The following is a 14,884-nucleotide window of genomic DNA, read 5'->3' as shown; positions in this document are numbered from 1 at the left end:
TGGGAAAACATAACTTTATACTAAGTATAGCAGTATAATATGATATAATGAATGCAGTATAATATGATATAATGAATGGAGTATAATGTGGAATAATGAAGGTATATCTAGTATTCTACCTCAACACGTCCTGCTGCATTGCATCATGGTCTAATGACGGTGGCGTTGGTGGAAGAACTGGAATCTCTGCTTCTTTTACTATACAGTTTCCCTCTGTTGTTGAATTAATATAAAATACTAGCTGTCCTTTAGAAGCTTTAATAATGTGGGCAACTGATATCAAAAACTGATGTTTACCAGTGTTTAGGATAGCTAAACAATGTTGTGCTTAATAATGTGAATACTTTTAGGTTCAATTGTCCTTTAAGAGGATTCAATGTGAATATGAAGACGTCGTTTCCATGACCTCAATTATCAAAACACACATTAAAGATGTGATTTCATCATAAAAATAATATATTATAGAAGGTAAATCTGCAGTTTGTGTACAGCTCTGTATCTTAGCACAGTTTGCAGACTGGGTGAAATTGCAAAAAGGTAATTACTCATCATTTCCTTCATCGGTTTTTCCTCTTCAGCCTCTTATATTTCCACAATTTCACAGACAAAACTACTTGTTTGATTTTCCTCCCCCAAGTTAAAACTTAAATATGGCCACTAAAAGAAATATATGACTTTATAGATGCTACTTATGGCTCCCTTCTACTAAGAAATGTTGTAAAATATCCTAATGTATTCCAGAAAATAGCAGACGTGTCATTCTAGGCATTAGGTATTAAAAGATATTATATATATATATATATATATATATATATACATATTAAAAGAAAACTACGATATTTTGGTGCAAACATCACAGGAAAGCTGTGCAATACATTTACAGTATGAACATTTCCTTGTATTACAATAAACTTACTATAAAAGCCAAAATATTTAAATTGTTCTTCCCTTGTTAACATGTGCGGGTCGTTCTGTGTGGACTCAGGCTGTCCAACACAAAGTTGATCTCAGGAAATGGGATCAAAACTCATCTTGTATTATGCAAATTATAGCAGCACAAGACAAATGAATAATGATCGTTTCCTCTTTGATATACTTATGAACACATACATGTATTTCTTTTAAATTCCACACTGAAAGCCTTATGGAAAAAATCATTTAACACGTTTTTTTGGTTCAGAAATAAGCACAGAAAGAGTCTTAGTGAGAAGTTAGGATGTTCTCTGGAGGGATGAAAACCATTTCTTACAAAAGATATTCCCTCCTTTAGTATTTCAATGATGGTGGTGGGAAGAGCTGTCTAGCACATTGCTCCAAAACCTTTCCTAGGTGTTAAATTGGGTTTAAATCTGGTGACTGTGAAGCCTCATCATTTCTCTCACTTTAATCCATCACCTCAAATGTTTACTGCAAAAGTTAAAATATAGGTATAAAACATAATATATATAAAATAATTTGGGTTGTACAGGTTTACAATAATTATAAAGTGAATAAAATGAATGTAAACAGGAATGAAGTAATCTATATGCATAATGAGAAGTAATAAATACCTGTGAGCAGGTTGTAAAACAGCTCGTAAAAGTATATAAAGATAAACTGATAGTATGTGCTGTCTGCTATTAAAAAGTAAAGAGAATGAGCAATACATAAAGATGTAGGAAAATAGAAGTGGTCAATTCCTTACCAAAACCACGTGAAATCCTGCTTTCCAACTGTGGAATGTGGAGTCTGGAATTTACAAGGAGCACTTGAATGCAACACTGATCTCGTTCCTTGGCATGTGTTACGTCATATGGCTACTTCAGGTACTTCGGGTTTGTTTTAAACTTGCTCAAACACAAGGAGACGTTGTTTCAAATTGTATTAACGTGTACTAAAACTAAAAACCTTACGGTTTTCTTTTTTTAAAGTAGTAAAACACTAACAGTAAAAGCTTTCCTCGTGACAGTGTTGTGAAACGAGTAGGTGAACCTCAGCCAATAGGCTTTCGATGCGGCGTCTCCTCCTCTCTCGCTGACGCTGAAGTTAGCTTCCGATTGGGTAGTTGAGGGGAAAGTTAAGGGATACTCATGTATGTAAAGTCTAGGTATAGCTTTGTGGTTTTTGTGATCTAGATGTGAAACAAGCACGGACATCTTCCCGTTCTGCATTTTCACAAATAGAATAAAGCATTCACAGGTCTGAAACATTGTTTAAAATAATCCTTAGATTATTTAGTCTTGATCACATGACTCCCTTTTATTGCACTGATTAAAGGTTTCACAAATGAGAAAAGTTGGTTTCAGACTAAATGACGAACACACACAACAGTCATAAATGTAAACAAAATATAAAAAATAAATAAAATGGATAATCAGTCGCCCCGCAATGCAAATTAAGTTTCCCTTAAGTTTCCCCTTAACTGACGAATCAAAACCTAACTTCCGCGTCGTCCTCTCTCGGCAGTATGGCCGACGTCCTGTAGCCGTTGGTGTGTGAATATTTAAGATTATAGCTTTACACTTTAAAAACAATGTCGTCCGTACTTTTCCTTAAAAAGTCGTTAAGCAGACTACCACCGAGTGTCGCTCGCCAGGTGGTCGGCTGTTGTTATCACACCGAGAAAGGTGTTTACGGGTACCGACCCAAACACAACGAGAGCCCCCACAAGTTACAGAGCGACCGCATCGCTGCACTGAATCAAGGTCAGTATGGGGTTAATTTAAGGGGTTAAATACGTTGATAAATACATTATGGACAACTTAACATCCCCAATAAGAAGGTGACGAGTCTTTAATAACAGCTAAGTATAACTTTTTGTTTGTAACGTTATTTTATTCTCGTGTTTGTACTTATCTAATCTAAATATCTGCTTATCTGTCAGTTGGCTAATTGTTGATGTAGCTAGCATCAACAATTAGCATCAGCTAGGTTTGTTGCTATTAGCCGAAGTTGCAATTACATGTCACCCTGACTGACAGCGGCCTGTTGTCTTGCAGATCATGGTCTTGCCCGTCTGGTGGAGGCATACAGAGCACATGGACACAAGGCTGCTAAAATTAACCCCTTACTGCCCCAAAAGCCTGTTGCTGACAACGTCCCGGAGATAAACATGCTGACTGGCACCATCACAGGACAACTCAACACCTCAGGTACACTACAGCTGTGGAGGGAGACACATGCAGACGTGGGTCTCCTCTTCTAACTCTCTCTAAGTACATTTTCTCAAGTACTGTACTTTACGTCAGTAATTCCAGTTTCTTTATACTTTTACTCAACAACATTTCAGAGGAAAATATTGTACTTTTTAAGTTACTAGTTACATGAAAAACACCAAAACGATGATCTCCTCTGTTCACTTGTCATTTGTGTGTGTGTGTGTGTTCTCACGGCTCATTCAATGTGCTTCTGTAGGTCTACAACATTTTGGCAAAGCAGTGGCTTCAGTGGAGGAGGTTCAGGCCTACTTGGAAGAAGCCTACTGTGGCCACCTGTCAGTGGAGACCAGCCAGCTGAGCAGCCTGGAGGAGAGGGAGTGGTTCGCTGACCGCTTTGAGGAACTCAAGAAGAAGAGTTTCTCCACCGAGGAGAAGAGGCAGCTGGCCAAGATCATGCTGGAGTCTCAGGTAGGCCCAAATGCAAAATAAATGTACTGTATTAATTAGAACATCTTATCACGTTTCGTATTGACTGATGTGTTTCTTGGCAGATTCCGATTTTCTTTCTTATAACTATTATTGACCGCATACTCAAACATCTTTGTAAATTTTCTTTCATGGAAAATATGTTCATACATTTCAGAGAAGAATTATTCTATACTGTTTAAGTAGGCCTATTATAGAGAGTCAACTAGCCTATCATCCATCTAAAACTATGTATTTATTTATACAAAACTATTAATGAATCAAGATGTATTTACAAGAATATAAAGGTGGTGTAATATATTATAATAACTCCCACTTCTGCGGCGTCCTCCTGCTAGGGCTGGGCAATATGACGATATGTATTGTCAAAACGATGGAAAAATGTCGATAATTTCACTTAAAACTTATGTTCATTCTGCATTAAAATACTCAATACTATTAAATAAGTATTTAATTCACACAGGAGTATACAAACATAAGCTTTAGCATGTGGCTATTTCTCTGCAATTACTCTGAGCAGCATGCATGGGAATAGCCTAAACTACAATATAAAATATTTGAATATATGTCTCACTTTTTCTCTGATGGTCTGAATGAGTCGCTGAATTTGAGGCTTTTTAGACATAAAAGTCACTAAGAGGGTCAAATCAAGCTGAAGTAGTGTCATGTATTATTGTCCATCTGTTTCTTTACTTTTCTCTCGCCACCCGTAGGAATTTGACCACTTTCTGGCCACCAAGTTTGCTACTGTGAAACGTTACGGTGGAGAAGGAGCAGAGAGCATGATGGGCTGCTTCTACGAGCTTTTCCGTCAGTCGGCCCACAGCGGAGTCACTGACCTTGTCATCGGCATGCCCCACAGAGGCCGGCTCAACCTCCTGTCAGGCCTGCTGAAGTTCCCACCAGAGGTTAATCTGCTTTAGACAGCCACATTTAATGAGACCTGTACACTTTATAGGATCCGTGACCTGACAAGATTATATTGTTTATTTTGCACAACTGTAATCAGCAGCACAAGTAAACAGAAAGTCACAGCTGGCTGCCAAAGAGTAAACAAGGGTAACTTCAAACAACACGCATTTTTCTCTCCAGCTCATGTTCCGTAAGATGCGTGGCCTCAGTGAGTTCCCCGAGATCTCGCCTGCCACCGGGGACGTCCTCTCCCACCTCACCGCCTCATTGGAGTTGGATTTTGGAGCTGCACAGCCTATTCGTGTGACCATGCTGCCAAACCCATCTCACCTCGAGGCGATCAACCCCGTGGCTCAGGGCAAAACCCGAGCCAGGCAGCAGCTGAGGCAGGAAGGAGACTATTCACCGGAAGAAAACGCCCAGCCAGGGGATCGAGTTGTCTGTCTGCAGGTACACAACATCTAATACACACATGCAGCCAAAAGGTTTAAAAGAAGAGGAAGAGCAACATAACACTTGTGCATCACGAGTTCAAAGTTCATCCTCAGCTCCTATAATGAATCTATAATAAACTCATAAAGAACACAATGACATTTAAAGGGTTACATTTTTGAAAATGAATATATGGTAGTGATGATCAGTGTGGAGAATAATATTAATATAGAATTTATGGCAATTTCTTGACCTTTTTGTCATTTGGTGGACCAAATTGGGTTTAAAAATATTAAATTAAATATTTATTTTAGTTGTGATCAAATTTGTATTTCTTGTTCCTGGAGAGCAAATCAAATGTGTCCAGTGAAACTTCATATATACTGTATTACTGCATATAAAGTATTCTTATTCTTTTACCACAATCTGTCCATATGTTATCGGTTCATATACAGTGAAACTTCTCCAGTCTTTTAATCACCTACAGTATTGTGCTATTTTTAAAGCATTATTTAATAATATTTTAGTATTAAGTATTATTTTTCTCATTAACCAACAGACTTACTACAATAAAGAAAATTTGGCACATGAAATCTGTGATTGAGGATTCACTACATGTGTTTTGATGCAAATGCAGGTCCAGCTCTGAATACTACTTATAATTAAAATAACAAATCTTAAGGATTGTGCAGCCTTTGCAGAGGTATACACTTGGATGGGTTCACGCACATATAAACACTAAACTGATCAGATGTAACAGTGTTTTACACATAATTCACAGTCAAAATCAGAAGTTTACTGGTGTCCTCAATGTCCTTACTCTTCTCTCCTGATTCAAGGTTCATGACACTAAACCCCTCGTGGCCTTGTTAAAGATTTCATTAACAGTCCTGCAGTGTTGCTAAAACTTCAAGACAATCCCTGTTGTCTTCTCCACAGGTCCATGGTGATGGCGCTTTCACCGGCCAAGGGATCGTTCCAGAAACGTTGACCCTTTCAAACCTCCCTCACTACAGAGTCGGAGGGAGCATCCACCTCATTGTGAACAACCAAGTGGGTTTCACCACTCCATCCGAGAGGGGGAGATCCTCTTTGTACTGTAGCGACGTCGGTCAGTGAAACAAATCTAAATAATTCAATATTTTCTACTCATCGAGCATAGATACCGCACATCTGTCCATTTGTATTTGCAGATGTGCTTGTGTGCAAATTTGAAAAGGTGATATCTGTGTACTTTTTCCGATGGGAAGCTATTGATACTATTTGAATTGCCAAAGTTTGGTAAACCCCAAGAAACGTTCTTAAAATATGACTTGACACAGGTCATGTATCCTGTAATAATCAGAAACTAATGCCCACACTTGTACCACAGGTAAGATGGTGAACTGTGCTGTGATCCACGTAAACGGCGATGATGCAGAGGAGGTGCTGCGAGCCACTCGGCTGGCTGTGGACTACCAGCGGCTTTTCAGGAAAGACGTCATCCTGGACCTGATCTGCTACCGTCAGTGGGGCCACAACGAGCTGGACGAGCCTTTCTTCACTAACCCGGCCATGTACAAGATTATCAAGTCAGTTAAATGTGTTACTTTGTATCACAACGCATATTTACCATCACCTCAAATGCTAGTGTAAGCTTATACAACATATTTCTGAGGATTCTTTCTGAACAGATGATAAAACACGCCAAAAATCGCTTTGAAAAGTAATATTGGTCAGTCCCATCCTGTCGATATTTGGCTGATTGTGGGTTTGTGTTACGGTATACCGATACTAGACAGGTATCACAATACTCAGCTGTTAATAACACTACTATGCCCCATTTTCATGGCACAGATACTTTTAAAAAATGTCAGTGTTTTAATCGTATAATATAATAATAATTGTGTGTGGCAGTGTTTTGTGTGCAGCACTCTGCTTCCACTCACTGCAGGCATGGTGGGCGTGCCAACCCTGCTCTTTTCTAAAGTACTGTAGTCAAGAGTTATGAGTTGTACCTACACTTGTCAAGGTAATAAATTAATAACTAGAGGCTCTATATTCTGAACTTCGGCAGCGGTGGCATAACGGCTTCACAAAAAAAAAGAAAAAGCATCACAGCTTCACTCATTTTGTTTTCAACCTTTCATAATAAAAGCCCGAGACGTATACATCGCATCACTGCTTACCAGAGGGAACTTAAATTCACGCTAAGAGGCAACTCAACAAAATGACACGCATATTGTTTTTAGGGTCTCCAATATGAGTAAAACAAAAACAGTTTGTTAGAAATATTCAGCACTTTTAAAATCATTTGTGTAGATTTACAATTTCTTCCCCCCCATAGATATATTGTACATCGTGTTCTTGAAAATATTTAATGAAACAGACATTGTCTCATCCTCACAGAACACGTAAGAGCGTCCCTGACTCCTACTCAGACCAGCTGATCTCTGAGGGTCTGATGACCGATGTGGAGCGCGACGAGATCAAGTCCAAACACTACGGCATGCTCAACGACAAGCTGTCCAACATGACCCTGTACAGCCCGCTGCCCACCAACCTGCAGGGCCGCTGGGGCGATCTGGCCGAACCCCAGGCCAGAGTCACCACCTGGGACACGGGCGTCCCCGTTCCCCTGCTGCAGTTTGTAGGAGCAAAATCTGTGGACATCCCTGAGCAAATCCAGCTCCACAGCCACCTTAGGAAGACCCATGCACAGGTGCGGACATCGTCTCATCGTGTGTGTGTGTGTGTGTGTGTGTGTGTGTGTGTGTGTGTGTGTGTGTGTGTCTGTGTGTCTGTGTGTCTGCCTGCCTGCCTGCCTGCAGCTAATCTCGCATACTACTGGACACATCAGCCTCATTGTTTTCTTCTGTAGCGAAAGGCATTTCCAGCAATCGGCAAGTTAACAAGTCTGCTGCCGGCCACATTCTGTCCTTTTTGTCGTGGCCCAAAAACTGAACTGAAAGTTTGTGCAATGAATATGTTACGGGTCCCAAAGTTGGTACCACAGCAGCAATAAAGAAAAGAACAGTTTTGTGGTGGGCCACAAATAAATCCCTGTTTGTTGTTGTTTTCACCACCATCTTGACTGTAACGGAGCCAGAAGGGTCAACTCTTCCTTGTTTGGGAGGGAGAGAGACACACTTGGTTTAGATCTGTACTCTACTGAGTGCATTAACTTTACCAGTTACTATTGGATTGTCTTTTGTTGACATGGCTGCAGCTAGTTGATGTTTCTTTTTCTTTGTGACCTCAGGCTCGGTTGCACAAGTTGGAAGAAGGGACCAAACTGGACTGGTCCACCGCAGAGGCCTTGGCTTTCGGCTCTCTCCTCTCCCAGGGTGTGTGTGTGTTCAAATATAAGAATCATTTCATTAAGTTGCTGTCAAGAAATGGATTTGTAGAAAATTATAAATTATTGTTGTTACAGGCTTTAATATTCGAATCAGCGGACAGGACGTCGGAAGAGGAACGTTCAGTCATCGACACGCTATGGTGGTGTGTCAAGACACGAATGACATGTACATCCCTCTGAACCACATCAGCCCTCAGCAGACGGGTTTCCTGGAGGTACAATCTTTATAAACCACATATTATGTAATCTTTCTAAATCATGACATATTTATAACTTTAATTCTTAAATAATATCAAACAATTACCTCCTTTCATGTGGTGTATTTTGATGTCTATGTGTGTGTGTGTTTAGGTGTGTAACAGCCCGCTCTCTGAGGAGGCGGTGCTTGGATTTGAATATGGTATGAGTATCGCTCAGCCGAAGCTCCTTCCCATCTGGGAGGCTCAATTTGGAGATTTCTTCAATGGAGCACAGATCATCTTTGATACCTTCCTCACTGGAGGTAAACTTCTGACTGCACTGGTGCTATCTAAAGATTAAAAATATCTCATTATCTTCTACTTTTGGAACAATCTTCACACATCAGATGTGAAACTGCTGTGTCCCCAGGTGAGGCCAAGTGGCAGCTCCAGTGTGGGATGGTGATCCTGCTGCCTCACGGCTACGATGGAGCCGGACCTGAACACTCATCCTGCCGTATGGAGCGCTTCCTCCAGGTCTGTGGGACTGAAATGTAATCCATGTCAAACCATGCTACCAGTTTCTGATTTTCTATAAATAACGTTCATGTCATCATCGCAGTTATAATTATCCTCGGGTCAGCCAAAGTTCAAGTGAACTAAATGTATTGCATATAGTGCCATTTTGTTGACTCACTGTATTTATTATCCCTCACACAACCAACTTTGCCATCATACAACGGCCTTGAGTCGTCGGATGTCAATCACAAGTGGTGATCTTTCCAATTTCCCGACCGCCGCATGACACCATGGAGGTTAAATGTTTTACCAGGTTATCTTTTCACTCCCTCTATTTGATTTTCACAATATGAGAAATGTCGTGGTACAGTGATGTCGGCCCATATCGGCTTTCTTTAGTACAAAGAACCGCGATGCAGCACAGAGGATATCTATCTTTTACAGGTCACTGACGGGTGTAATCAATAAACCGCTCTAATGTTTCTTAATTGTCCATTAGCAATCAGCAGACAAATGGCGACCGATTGAGGGAAAATCACTCCTCGTTTACTCAATCACTACTCCCTACACAAGAGACACTGTAGTTTACACTATAGTGACGGCTTTAGTGTCACATAACCTTTATGTTTTGATCCATAAATGTGATGTAGTGGGATTGTGAGTTTACAGTGCATGCCATGGACTGTACTTTTTCAAGGACACTATGTAGAGCACAGATTTCCCACTCGGAATTAAAGGGAATATTCTGCACCTTTTTTTTAATGTCTATTTCTTGTCATTCATCCTTTATTTAGCCAGGAAGGTCCCATTGAGATACAGAACATCTTCCTCCAGGGAGTCCTTGGATGTAGATATCCAATCAGTGTTGATGGTATTTGTTGTCAATACAAACTTCTCAGTGCTATATTGAGTGAGAAAGCTGAGTTCTCCTGCAGGCGGAGCCGTGTGAGCAGTGACGACATGCATTAGGATGCATTGCGTGCGAGCTACTGACGCTCAGGGTCCCCACCGGCCATATCCTCTTGCACGGCTAATGCAGCCTCGGCCTCTCTCCGCTGCATTTCTTCGGCAGTACACTCTGTCTCAAATAAACAGAGCTGCCTATCCAAGTCAGTCAAAGCTCAGAACCCGGGTTTCTAGCAGGCACTGAGGAATTTATTGCTTCAGTCGACTACATTTACCATCGACGCTGATGGTCAGAATGTGTAGTCTGGTTAAAGCCTGTGCAATGGACTCGCATCATTCCACATTGCAAAATACTGTAAGAAGTAGAGATTTAGAAGTGTTCAATCATGCGGTGCGCAGACGGCGAAAAGGTGGATTGATGCAAAGTGAACCTTTTTTTATTTTTCTATAATAAAATCCAGCCTGTCAATCCAGTTTTCCTATTTTTAACTTCTTACAGAACACACGCTTCTGTGTAGAGAACATTTTTAGAGTATTGTTTTCAAAGCCCTGCTCTATATCTGCTGTTATTTGTTAACTGGTTTACAGCTTTATGTCGGGATGTTTCTCTAAATGTGTGTTTTCCACCAGCAGATTTCTAGTTGGTTATGTGCTGAATTGTAAATGCTTGCTAACTCGTCCCGTTTTGTCTCTTAGATGTGTGACAGTAAAGAAGAGGGAGTGGACGGTGACAGCGTGAACATGGCTGTGGTCAACCCCACCACATCTGCTCAGTACTTCCACCTGCTGAGGAGGCAGATGATCCGTAATTTCCGCAAACCTCTCATTGTGGTTGGACCCAAGACACTGCTCAGATTCTCTGTAAGCACTAACATAACATTTCCAACTCCTTTTTCACAGACCTTTACAAACAAGTGGCTGAATAATGTGCGTTGTTTTCACAGGGGGCAGCGTCCAGTCTGACTGAGCTGGCACCAGGAACATCTTTCAGACCAGTGTTGGGTGATACTTCCGTCTCCGCAGAAAGGTACAGAAGTCGCAATATTTAATTATTGAGGACACACTACAAATGAGTTAACGATCATTAGTATTCTTTTTTTACATTCAAAGCTTCAAGTCATATTTTATTGCGTCATCACCTTTAAACCAGGTGTAAAACTGTACTTTTGTTATTGTTATATACATGCTGCTGGACCGTCCCACTAATACAGGTGTGTGCCTGCCGTTCCTTTCCTCTACGTTTTTTCATTGGTTGTTTTGAATAGTCCTGCTTAAACGTGGAAGACACTTTGAAGACATAACCCATAATTTTTGCCATTTTTTTGTTATTCTATGCAGTGTCCAGAAGGTGGTGCTGTGCTCAGGGAAGCATTACTACGCCCTGCTGAAACAGAGGGAGACATCAGCAGCACACCAGAACACAGCACTGATCCGTGTGGAGGAGCTGTGTCCGTTCCCGCTGGACGCTCTGCAGCAGGAGTTTAAAAAATATCCCAACGCCAAAGGTACGTGTGGGATCTCCACCGTCATACTGACTGAATAATGCCGTCACAACAACATCTTGTTTGATTTCAGTCCAGTCATTGAGGAAAGGTTCATTTCTGTATGGTTTGTTTAGGTTGTTGCTTGCACTGCTTGCTGTATTACAAGCTTGCAAGTAATTAACACTTTGTAAACATTTCAGCATGAAGTGTTTGACTGTGTTCCTCACCAAACATTACTGGCCTTCATATCACAAACTCACAGCCACTACAAGAACCCCACAGTAAATAAATGCTGAAGCTAATACTATGAGATTTAGGGATGCAAATGATGTATTGTTTGTTTTTATTTTCCGCCAAAGGGACGTTTCAAGGGACGAAGTCCACTTTATGATTGATTACCATAATGATAATAATATTAAATGTATTTATATAGCACAAAACGGATGTTACAAAGTGCTTCAGACAGTAAAAGCAGACAAAGGAAGCAAAAGTAAAAAATAATAAGGTAAATTTAAAACAGAAGATTCAATAACAGTATAAATGGTAACATAGTAAAGTGGTAAAACGACTAAAAAGGTTTATTTAAATATTATATAAATATATATATATATATATATATATATATATATATATATATATATATATATATATATATATATATATATATATATATATATATATATATATATATATATATATATATATATATATATATATATATATATATATATATATATATATATATATATAAAAATATAAAAATAAAGAAAGGTTTAAGGTCTATGTCTTGACACACAAGTCCTTCAATTCTCGTTTTTTTAATTAGATTTCAGTCTTCAGTGAAGCGATTTAAAATTATAAATGACCTTTTTATTGACAGCAGGAAGTAATTTCAGTTTTATCATTGATTACTTGGAGAAAAGCTATTTTTCTTCAATACACTCGGGACCAGAGTCACTCAATGATAGTCATCTAAATTTAAGTGTCGGGCAGAAAAACAATTACAAAAGCAGCACCTTAAGTGAGTCACAGGAAGTGGAATGGCATCTTCAATAGAAGTCTGTCAGTCGCCACTTTAATGAGTCCTCAATAGAAACCATAAATCTGTCGAACAAAAATCTAAAGTATGAGTTTCCCCAGACCGGTTTTCACTGCACGGCCTATTGTGTTAAGTGTTTCTGTTATTTTGTCCACCCTCTGTCATACAATCAGTCAGCTTCTTCTTCTTCTTCTTCTTCTTCTTCTTCTTCTTCTTCTTCTTCTTCTTCTTCTTCTTCTTCTTCTTCTTCTTCTTCTTCTTCTTCTTCTTCTTCTTCTTCTTCTTCTTCTTCTTCTTCTTCTTCTTCTTCTTCTTCTTCTTCTTCTTCTTCTTCTTCTTCTTCTTCTTCTTCTTCTTCTTCTTCTTCTTCTTCTTCTTCTTCTTCTTCTTCTTCTTCTTCTTCTTCTTCTTCTCTGTTTAAACCCAGTATTTCGGCACAGTTGCAGATAAAGATTAGGCTACACTAATATTAGTATTATACTATTTATAGAATTAGATTTCACTGATGGTCAAACTTTATTGTAGTAATTTCCTGAATTCCCAAAATGCTTTTATATGTATGAAAAAAGGTTTTAATAGAATCTTTTTTAAGTTATTCTTTTTTTTATCTGTGAAAACGGGTGAAGAAAAAAGTTTTGTCAGGTGCATTTTTGTTGTTTGTTGTTATTATACTTCTTTTGACCACAGTCCAGTTTCATCGCTGCTCTGTGGTCAAAGTGCAAAAGAGAAGAACTCCCTTATGAACAATGAACAAGTCACATGTTTGGTGAAAAAACACACTGAGTCATGTCCTTTTTTACTTTCAAGGTAATTAATGTTTAAAAAAATCCCCCCACAGAGTTTATCTGGAGTCAGGAGGAGCCACAGAACATGGGTCCCTGGTCTTTTGTAGCTCCCAGGTTTGACAAGCAGCTGGCCTGCAAGGTGAGCGAGTGATCCAAATGCTAAAATCTACCAAATGAAACCTCATGATTCTGAAATGTGTTGTTAATATTACACATGCTAAACCGTCTTTTCTGTCTTTCTCAGCTTCAGTTAGTGAGCCGACCTGCTCTGCCCGCCCCTGCTGTCGGTATAGGGATGCTCCATCAACAGCAGCAAGAGGCCATCCTCACCGCTACCTTCTCCTAAAAGACTCAACAAGACTGGAAAAAACTAAACTAAACAGTTAACAAGTATCAGCACTACACTGCATACAGCCATCTGCGTTGGTCCCCCAAACTCGTCGCTAAATGTGCTGCACGTCAGATGCCCGGGACCTTTTTTTAGACTATATGGATGTGCAGTTAAAAAATGTAATTAGTTAATAATATCAAGAACAAATCAAAGGAAGCGTTAAAGAGAATAGTGTGATATTTTTTAAAAGAGGTTTGTAATTATTATGTTTATGGTTTGAAGGAAAGGCCTGAATTTCTGTCTGCTTGTTTCTCTTATTTACTCTGCATGTATTCGTTATGTGAGATAAGAAAAAGGGCAACTGCTAATGTGGTTCGGATCTGAATTGTGGCCTTAAGATACAGCATATTTGTGAGGAGATTTTAAAGATCTTCAGTAGGAAACAATGCGCTTAGAGCTGAGGATTCAAAGTATTCACAGGCGGTTTTAGCTCCGATTGTCAAGTCTAACAGTATAATCTCAGGTTGCGGTATAAATTATTATCTGTGGCAGGATTGTTCTGAACAGCTGCCGGTACAATAAGATGGTCATGAGCTGAATTTCAGGATCTCAAGGTTTGATAACGATAGCGCTCAACAAGAGTTTTGATTCCTGCATCAACGGTGCACTGATAACTTCTCGGGCCTGCTGGTTGACTCCTCTGTTACTGCGGCACCTCATGCATTCAGTCTCCACCAGAAAACTCAATCTCAATACGTTGTTGGAAATATCCTTGAAATATTTATGTAGGAAGAAGAACAGGAGAACTTGAACTGGATTTCTGATGAAAGAAGAAAAGAGTTACCATTTTGACTGTTTTTCCAACCTTGAGTGAGATGTATTTGGACATTTCATGGTACAAATGTGTGCTTATAAGTACTTGAGCATGATCTATATTTAATTATGGTTCAAACTGAGACTCTAATAACAAATAGGCATTGAAGGGCTAATGTAAATAAACCAAATCAGATGGATTTCAAATGGAAATATTTTAAAAAATAAATCTATTTTCACGTTTATGCATCGTGCCTTTTCTTCTCTCCTAATCTCATGCTTGTATAAGAGCGTGATTCATTTGACTTGTAACGTAATACAAAAATGGGGTTTTTCAAGTAATTATTTATATTGATTGTTTTATGCTCAACAAGAGATCATAATGTCACACTCCATGAGCTCCACGGTTAAAGCCAATCTACTGTGACAGGACTAAATCACTTTTACAGTCAGGAGCTGCTGCAAGAAGATGGCTTGAAACTGACTTCAAAATTAAAAGTGTAACATGGTTCATTTGGACA

At 39.3% G+C, this 14,884-nt stretch overlaps 1 protein-coding gene across 1 annotated transcript; it reads left to right on the top strand.

Annotated features, from left to right (window-relative positions):
- The first annotated feature begins 2,420 nt into the window (after positions 1-2,420).
- dhtkd1 (dehydrogenase E1 and transketolase domain containing 1) lies at positions 2,421-14,608 on the top strand. The gene is made up of 17 exons (XM_029434465.1): positions 2,421-2,684; positions 2,979-3,131; positions 3,394-3,605; positions 4,337-4,531; positions 4,716-4,985; positions 5,907-6,078; positions 6,340-6,538; positions 7,356-7,668; positions 8,209-8,293; positions 8,383-8,522; positions 8,659-8,809; positions 8,917-9,023; positions 10,608-10,772; positions 10,856-10,938; positions 11,250-11,416; positions 13,273-13,358; positions 13,464-14,608. Exons 1-17 carry the CDS (start codon positions 2,513-2,515, stop codon positions 13,563-13,565), a joined length of 2,772 nt encoding a protein of 923 aa, XP_029290325.1. The 5' UTR covers positions 2,421-2,512; the 3' UTR covers positions 13,566-14,608.
- The last annotated feature ends 276 nt before the right edge of the window (positions 14,609-14,884 follow it).

The sequence above is a fragment of the Cottoperca gobio genome, chromosome 6 (genome assembly GCF_900634415.1).
Source record: "Cottoperca gobio chromosome 6, fCotGob3.1, whole genome shotgun sequence".
Taxonomy (NCBI): Eukaryota; Metazoa; Chordata; class Actinopteri; order Perciformes; family Bovichtidae; genus Cottoperca; species Cottoperca gobio.
Note: the sequence above shows the minus strand (reverse complement) of the source record. Positions and strands in the feature narration are given on the sequence as shown.

Coding starts and splice junctions, on each gene's coding strand:
- dhtkd1 (XM_029434465.1), top strand. CDS start 2,513: ATGTCGTCCGTACTTTTCCTTAAAAAGTCGTTAAGCAGACTACCACCG. Junction 8,523..8,658: donor AGCAGACGGGTTTCCTGGAG/GTACAATCTTTA, acceptor GTGTGTGTTTAG/GTGTGTAACAGCCCGCTCTC. Junction 10,773..10,855: donor AGACACTGCTCAGATTCTCT/GTAAGCACTAAC, acceptor TTGTTTTCACAG/GGGGCAGCGTCCAGTCTGAC.